The sequence below is a fragment of the Bos mutus genome, chromosome 10 (genome assembly GCF_027580195.1).
Source record: "Bos mutus isolate GX-2022 chromosome 10, NWIPB_WYAK_1.1, whole genome shotgun sequence".
NCBI classification, from domain to species: Eukaryota; Metazoa; Chordata; class Mammalia; order Artiodactyla; family Bovidae; genus Bos; species Bos mutus.
This window is the reverse complement of record NC_091626.1, coordinates 72,088,108-72,096,848: the sequence shown is the minus strand read 5'-3', so window position 1 is coordinate 72,096,848 and position 8,741 is coordinate 72,088,108. Positions and strand designations below refer to the sequence as shown.

Genomic DNA, 8,741 nt, shown 5'->3' with positions numbered 1-8,741 from the left:
AGCCGTCTGCTGCGTTTTGTAAGCACGTCTGGGTAGGTGCATTTCCATAAGGGTTATTGGTGACACAAACACCACCATGGACCTACTGTAGCACTGACATCAGTGTGCTGCCCACAGGAGTCCCGTGAGATGGGTGGTATCCTATCATTTTACAGACAGGAAACTGGTCTGGAGACAAGTATTTTGTCTAGGGACTCCTTTAGAGTAAGTGGCTATTCTTGTATTCAGACTGCCTTACTGTGACTCTTAACAGAAAACTGCTCAGAGAAGTGAATACATGTGACCCATTCAGCAAACACTTTCTCAAAGTTGTTTTTTCTTCTGGTATAAAAAATGTTGTTCAGTCACTTTAGTCGTATCTGACTTTTGCAACCGCATAGACTGTAGCCCACCAGGCTCCTCTGTCCATGGGATTTCCTAGACAAGACTGTCAGAGTGGGTTGCCATTTCCTTCTCCAGTGGATCTTCCCAACCCAGGGATTGAACCTGCGTCTCCTGCATTGGCAGGCGGATTCTTTACCACTGAGCCACCTGGAAAAGCCCATAAAAGATGTACTTTTATTCTTTTTTTAAAAAGACTTCAGTAGAAGTAATCCCACTACCATAAATCTACCTTCAGTTCTCTTGGAAACAAGGAGCAGTTTAGTGAGGAGTGAACCCTGATGCAAACTTCTAAATCAGTGAATGGTGCAGCCTTAGCATTCAGACTGGGAGTATGGAGTCTGCTCTGAGGAGCTGAAGGCCTCCAGGCTTCCCATTCCTGAGGACTCCTCATCCTCTGAATTCCGCTCATCACTCACTAAACTCAGAGCCTCTGGCATCTTCTTTGCCATTTCCCCCTCAGTACAGTGTGTTCTGGGGTCAGCTGCTTTCTCCCTCCACATTTGTGCTCCATTAATCTCAGAAGGATTGTGATTGGGAATTTAGGTTTTAGAATCAGACCAATCCATGTAGAGTCTCAGCTTCCCTGAGCCTCTCTTGTTTCTTGAGCTGCTCAGTGGGAATGCGCAGCGTGGCTGTGACAACTAGAGATAATGAATACAAAACACTGATGACACCTGCCTCAACAACTGTGGACACTACTCTGTTTCAGAGCCTCGCTGGCTGCCCACTTTTAACAGTGAAGTGTGGATACAGTTCAGATCAATAAAAACTGTCCCCTGACATCCAAGTCTTTCCCTGTCTGCCTCTATCTACATGGCTAGCCTGGTGGGGTTGAGCACACAGTTTGGCTCCAGGCAAGGAAGTTGCTACTCAGTGGCCCCAGCTTCTCATCCTTCAAATGTGTGCTGATCACACCAGTAGTCATGAGGTACCAACTTGTCACCGGCCCCTCACCAGAGAGTGTCCCAGCTCTTCAGGCCTGGAGGAGGGAAGACAGGAGATTCCATTTCAAGACATCCATTGGGTAAATGGATAAACACTGTAACCACCAGCTGCTGTTTTAAATCCTAAGGGTCACCATAGAGCTGATCCATTGTCTCTGCCTGACAGTCTAGTTGCTTTTTATTGGAGTAGCCCGACACAGCACATAGGGGAGCACACTGGGACCTCCAGAAATTTGGGAGAAGGGTGCAGCGGCGCCTTGCCTCCAGACCTGCTGGAGTAAGGGCTCTGCCGGGTCAGAGAGTGCGGCGGCCGGGCATTGCGTGCAGGTTCTGTCCGTCCAGCTTCCTGAGCACGCGGTGCCTGGGAGAGGGAACCGCGGCCTCGGTCTTTTCTGCCTTTGGGGCCTCGGCAGCTTTTGTGCCCGAAGGCCGGAGGACCAGAGCGACTCTGGCTCAGGCGCCCTTTCCAGGGTAGGGGTCGGCACACGCCCTCCCAGCCCGCTCACTGCAGGGGGCCCGCCCCTCTCCCCGCCCCTGGCCTGGGCCCGCCCCCGCGCCTGTGTCACCGCGGGGCCGGGGGAGGAGAGCGGCCGGGCGGGACATCCGGCCCAGGTCCCTCGCCGTGTTCGCGCGCTGCCCGCTGCCCGCCGCCCGCTTCGGCGCCGCATCCCGGGAGTCGGCCACCCCGCGCGCGCCGGGGGCCTCCAGCCAGCGCTGCTCTCCCGGATCCCTTCCGGGCTCCGCGGGTCCAAGCCCTCGGGCCCGCCCCCAGCCCGAGCCCGCCTCCCGTACAGCCCTCGGATCAGCCTGGCCCACGCAGGCCCCCGCCCCGAGAGCACAATGTTCCCCCGCCCGCTGACCCCGCTGGCGGCCCCAAATGGCGCCGAGCCCCTGGGCCGGGCGCTGAGGCGGGCGCCCCTGGGCAGGGCCCGGGCTGGGCTGGGCGGGCCGCCCCTCCTGCTGCCGTCCATGCTGATGTTCGCGGTGATCGTGGCTTCCAGCGGGCTGCTGCTCATGATCGAGCGGGGCATCCTGGCCGAGATGAAGCCCCTTCCCCTGCACCCTCCCAATCGCGAGGACGCGGTCTGGCGCGGGACAGTCCCCAGGCCTGGGAGGCTGTCCCTGGATGCGGGGGACTCGGACCTGCAGGTGAGGCAGGACGTCCGGAACCGGACCTTGCGGGCAGTGTGCGGACAACCGGGCATGCCCCGGGACCCCTGGGACTTGCCGGTGGGGCAGCGGCGCACCCTGCTGCGCCACATCCTCGTGAGTGACCGCTACCGCTTCCTCTACTGCTATGTGCCCAAGGTGGCCTGCTCCAACTGGAAGCGGGTTCTGAAGGTGCTGGCGGGAGTCCTGGACAACGTGGACGTCCGCCTCAAGATGGACCACCGCAGCGACCTGGTGTTCCTGGCCGACCTGCGGCCTGACGAGATTCGCTACCGCCTCCAGCACTACTTCAAGTTCCTGTTTGTGCGGGACCCCTTGGAGCGTCTTCTCTCTGCTTACCGCAACAAGTTTGGTGAGATCCGAGAGTACCAGCAGCGCTACGGAGTTGAGATCGTGAAGCGGTACAGGGCTGGAGCGGGGCCCAGCCCTGCGGGGGACGATGTCACCTTCCCTGAGTTTCTGAGATACCTGGCGGATGAGGACCCCGAGCGCATGAACGAGCATTGGATGCCCGTGTACCACCTGTGCCAGCCTTGTGCGGTGCGCTATGACTTTGTGGGCTCCTATGAGCGGCTGGAGGCGGATGCCAACCAGGTGCTGGAGTGGGTGCGGGCACCGCCCCATGTCCGATTCCCAGCTCGCCAGGCCTGGTACAGGCCAGCCAGCCCCGAAAGCCTGCACTACCACCTGTGCAGTGCCCCACGGGCCCTGCTGCAGGACGTCCTGCCCAAGTATATCCTGGACTTCTCCCTCTTCGCCTACCCACTGCCTAATGTCACCAGGGAGGCCTGTCACCAGTGACCATGGGTGTGCGCCAGCAGTTTTGGGGGACTGGTTTTGACAATGCCAGCTTCTGTGTTGCCATACAGTGAAACCCTGGCTCCAGCGTTTCTCTTTGTCTAAATGCCTAGCTGGAAAGGACTGCCCTTGGAAATTCCTTGTCCAGGGCGGGTACCCACAGTGGCTCAGATGACAAGGTGGGACAGGTGGCCTGGTGCTCTCCATAGGGGCGTTTCTTGGGAGCCAATGTGATCCTTCTTGCCCTGGCAGGGCAAGATACCAGTTTTTCTAGTGAAGCAATACATCTCTTCTCAAGACCGGCTCCACGGCCCTGCCTGCAGGGATTTTACTGTCCACTTGATCAACCTTAATTTAACCTGTAGCCAAACCCAGAGGGGGTGCCAACCAGGAGCATGACTGGAACTGGGGGCCATGTGGCTGTGATCTCCTGTTCATCCACTTCATGTGCCTTAGGGCTGGAGTCAGTTGTGCCTTATAAATGACTTCTGTATCGTTCTGCTTCAGACTTAGAATTTCCTATGCTTGCCAGATTCTTTACATTTTTTCCAAGGAAAGGAAAACTGAAAGGGCCCCTGCCTGGTAGCTCTAGTACCTGGCCCTACAGCGTCCAAAGACCCCTGTGCCCAGCCTCTTCTTGGGACTCTGGGCACTTCTCCCATCCCCCAGGGTTGTGACTGTGGCTGGTGTATGTGGCTGCCACTTTTCTGATGCATTTATTTAAAAATTGTACTTTTTTTATAGAACCTTTGAGAAGGCTTTGTTTTCCTAATTGCTGAATTTTTTAATAAAGCCATTTTGTATACAAGGTCAGTATCTCTGATTCTCCCTCTGAGCTCCTGTGTGTCCACCAAGTCCCCCTGATGTCCCTCTCCCCAGAACAGGGGAGAGAGCTTGCAGGTAGAGAAAGTTGTCACTTGCTAGGGCTAGTGCAGTGGGCCATCATCATACCACGGAGCCTTTGAGAGCTTCCCGTAAGCCATACCAATCACTGACTCAGCTTCTGGGGCACCACCATTAAGAAAGGCCCTAGGCCTAGAGCACATCTACACGATTATTCCCTGAAGGTAAGTAAAGATATTTCTCCTCTTAGGCAGGAATACTTCTTGACTGAGGAGGCCCTCAGTTGAAAAGGGGGATCATTGCATGAGTTGGGGGAGGTTATTCCTGGCATTGAGAATTATAAGGAAGGCAAGGAGGTTGAGTGGAGGGGCCAGCTTTTGCTGACTTAGATTCAGAGGAAGTTGTGAGCAATGTGGGAGGAGTAGGATCAGGGTAGTAGAGGACAGGCCTCAGTGTGACTCATTCAGCTTCTTCTCTCCAGAGACCCCCAGACCCACCAGGGGATGAAGAACAGGAGGCAGGGCCTGCCAAGCCCCTGGGAGAGAGTCACGGCCAGAGCTGGCTCTAGTCCTAGTTCATACGTCCCCCATGGGAACCGCTGTAGTTCAGGGACCTGGGGCTGTGCTGAGAGGTGATGCCTGAGGGAGGGAGGGAGGGAGGCAGGAAGGGCCTCCTTGCAGATGTCACTTTTACCTGGCATTGCTATTGGCCTGACTTTGGAGAAGTAAACTAACCACATTTGGGGAAGGGGCTTCTTTGGGCACTCATGTTTCTTTGCCATGACTCAGCAGGAGGCCTTAACTGATCCCCTGTGTGGGATCCTCAGCTCCTGGAGGTTCCACCTCAGATAGCTCCTACCATGCTTGCCATATCTGCCCAGTTACTTATCAGTCTCTCACGCAATTCACAGAATGTGAATTGTGTGAAGGTGAGACTGAATCTGTCCTGTTCATGTGACATTCCCAGGACCTAGCCCAAGGGACCGGCAGGAGGTAGATGGCCTGGCAGAACCAAGGTGGACATCTTGATGCAGGATGGAGAGTACTGTGCTTGGAGTCACCTAGACTGATTGAGTCCCACCTCTGCTCCTCGCCAGCTCCCCAAACATCTCTCTGACCCTCCATGTGCTCCTCTGTATCATGGGAATAATAATGCTTATCTTACATGTAGATCACTGTGAGGAGTAACGAAGAAAAAATGAGTCAAAGGGCCCAACCCAGCACCTGGTTTGATAGATGCTCTCTGAAATGCTAATTGAACACCTGATCCCTTGGAGGCCAATGGGGACAGGGAGAACCCAGGACACTGTGTCCACTCAGCGCTGGGGATCAGAGCTGCCTCTCGGCAGGGCCCTTTGGCCCTTCACTTCCTCTGCCAACTGGTCAGATCTTCTCTGGGCTTCTGGCCCTTCAGGACCTCCCACTCCTACCCCCACCCTCATCTCCACTCTGTCCCCAGTCTCTTGCTCCTTGGTTGGGAACTGCAGCCCCAGATCCACGCCAGCTCCTCAGTCTTCCTCCCAAGGCCCTGCAGCATCGAGCCCAGCTGCTGTGTTTGCCTCATCTCCTTTCAACCCCACAACAGCCGGGTGCTACAGGTTTTAGCCTGTTCTACAGATGCAGAACCTGGCACAGAGAGAGTTAAGTATCCTAAGTGAAGTCCCTCCCAGGGACCTCCCAAATTGTAGGGGCATGGGTGTGCAGAGTGACAGAGGGAGAGATGGTAGAAGGTGAGGGTGTAGAGAGAAGAGGGGATGGAAAGGTTAAGGAAGACGAAGGAGGGTGGGGGGGGGTGGATGTGGGTGGGTTTAGGGGCATTCACACATGTTCTACCTCCGCAGTTCTTTCAGTCCTTCATTTGCAGAGAACCCAGTTCAGCCCAGCTGACATTTGCCAGTCCCTGCCCTGGAGGAGATGCCGTCCTTGATGTGGTTAGCTTATTGGCTACTCTCTACTAAACAGAAAAGGGTGCCAGGCCACAGAGCATCCTGACAGCCAGAACCAGACACCTTGTGGTGTGGGAGGAGGGTTTGAGGTAAAAGAGGGCCTGCTTAGATGAACTGCCGCCTTCTGTCCTTTTTCTCCCTAGAATCAGCCCCTGAGGAACTTCACTGGGGATCTACCTTTCCTTTCAGAAAAATGGACTTCTTCAAAGAAGCTGCCACGGAGGTAGCAGAGAGTTGTGTGGGTGCGGCTAGTCCTAGTGGGGCTTGCCTTATACTGGGTACCCAGGCCAGAGCTGGAGGTGTGTGGTGAGCTGTGGGTCGTCAGGGATGGGCCGAGGGTATTCTTGGGACCAGACACCTGGCCTGTGTCTACTCAGGATTCCCCCTTTCACTGGGTCCACCCTCATCCCCACATGGAACCAAGCCCTACGCCACTGCCTGGTGACTCTGAAGACAAAGCCCCCTTTAAAACTCACTGCATCCCTACCACTGAGTCCTCTTGGGCACAGGAGCATGTTGCTGGCAGCTTAACTTCTCTCAGCTGAGGGTTATGAACAAAGGAAAGAAGAGGGACCCAAAGGGGCTTGGCCTTCTGGGTCTGGGTCCTGGCTTCACCTCCAGGATCCAGTTCTAATCCATCTTTCCTCCGTCTGAAGCTACTGCCCAGAAACCATGTCACCTTAAATTCTAAGGTCCTTTCCCCTCCGCTTCCCATCTCTGTCCACCCACCACACGGATGCTCTGCAGGAAACACCAAAGTCCAAGTGGAACCACTGACCCTCCCCCTGGGTGAATACAGAGCCCTCCCCTTTCCCAGGGGCCAAAAGGAGAGCCCTCCCCCTCCCAGGGTGAACCCAGTGCTTTTATTTATTTATTGAACCAGTCCCTGCCTGGCCTCAAACAAGAGAAAAGACATTCTTTCTCTTCCTAAAGGGAAATAAGAATTCACAAGGGCCACTCTGATCTGAGAGTACCTGTGCCAGCCGCGCAGTGGAGTGCTTTAACTCATCATCCTCTCCCTTCTTACAACAACCCAACAAGGTAAGTAAAAGTATTCCCATTTTATAGATGGAGAAAGTAGGACTAAACGACTTACCCAAAGAGGTGGTGGGGCTGAGCTGAAAACCCAGCTCCATCGAGTGTTTGGTCCTCCATAGGTGAACATGTGTCACAAGTTACCCAGCTCATTGCGTTTGCTGCAAAGCATCATGTTCATTTTCTCTAATTTTTGAGCCCTTTTTCTCCAAATCTCCTTCCAACACTCCCCCAGCAATTCTGTTTGCAGGCCTCTCCAGCTATTATAAAACTGTCCAGAATTGCCCACCCTGAGAATCTACTTTCCAGTAGATCCAGACTGAATATAGTAGATTTTCAGTTTGGGTCTTCTGAGAAGCAGATACCAAGAATTAGATGTGCAAGAGATTAATAGGAGAAAACAGCTGTGAAGGGGGAAGGGGGCAGGAACAGGAGCAGAAATAGGCAGGCAGTGTCTCCTGACCCTTGAGAAAGGAGAGCAGGAAGGAAAAATTGGGTGGGAAGAGTCTTAGATTACAGTGCCCCTATAAGAAAGTCTCAGCAAGGCTAGTGGGGAGTCCCAGGCCAAGACTGCTTTTTGGAAGAGTCCTCCACTGAGCAGAAATGGGGGGACACGAACCTCATAGCAGACTGAGGTGCAGCAGCTGGGACCTATCAGCCAATTCTCTCCTCACAGCAGGTTCTCTTGAAAGGAGATGTGAGCCAGGCACTTTCACGGCTGCCACACAGACCTAGTTACTCCAATCTGTGGGCACTGGTCTCCATAGGTTCTGTTGACATAAAGACCTTTTTCACAAATAGAAAACAGCTGTTAGCCTAGCAAGAGCCTCTAGGTGTCGGGCATCTGTAAGTAAACTATTCCCCATGGTCATTCCTTGGCTTTATAGCAGGACTACTGCCCCTGCTCTTCGTCTGGGTGTTGGAAGACGTGTGCTATCACTGTTCCCAAGTGCCCGTACTGTAATTTTCATGATGTTTTCTCTGAAATTTACCCAACTCACTGCAGGTTTTGGTTATCTTTGTTCTGCATCATTGTCATTGATTGGGTGGATATTGATGATTATCTTTGCTTAGCTTCCATGTCTCATAGGCTCACCCTTTCAGCTGAGAGCAGAATCACCCAGAGATTGAGTCTGGGTGATGGAGCCCCAGATCCCCAGGGCATACAGTCTAGATTTTCTCCCAATAGGCTCATCCATATGGACTTAAGCTGCAGGACAGCCTGAGAGGGAAGCAAAATTCCCCTAAAGAGAGCTACTCTGTAGACTCCTCGACTGAGCTCTTTGTATTGCCTGGGCCCGGACCCCTCTGTAGAGGAGTCCCCATGGAAACAAAGAGAATCATAGTGTTAGTCCTGATGGTGCCCTTGTGGGGAGATCAGGAGGACCAAGTTTGGGCCTGGTCTTCTGCTCCTCAACCCTCCAGCAGGAAAACTTTGCCGGTCTCAGCCTTTGGGTGGGGCTTGGGAGACAGAAACACTTGAGGAGCCTAGGAAGGAGGTGCCTGTTATGTTACTTTTTCCACTGGCCCTGCAGTGCCTGCCCCAGCTCTGCTGGGCCACCACTTCAGGGACAATTTGCAGATGGAGGGAGCCATCCATCTCACAGCAGCCTAGGAGGCAG

General features: G+C 54.2%; 1 protein-coding gene across 1 annotated transcript; it reads left to right on the top strand.

The window, feature by feature from the left end:
* The first annotated feature begins 1,902 nt into the window (after positions 1-1,902).
* Positions 1,903-4,104, top strand: CHST14 (carbohydrate sulfotransferase 14). Its single transcript, XM_005888944.2, has one exon. It carries the CDS (start codon positions 2,169-2,171, stop codon positions 3,297-3,299), a length of 1,131 nt encoding a protein of 376 aa, XP_005889006.1. The 5' UTR covers positions 1,903-2,168; the 3' UTR covers positions 3,300-4,104.
* The last annotated feature ends 4,637 nt before the right edge of the window (positions 4,105-8,741 follow it).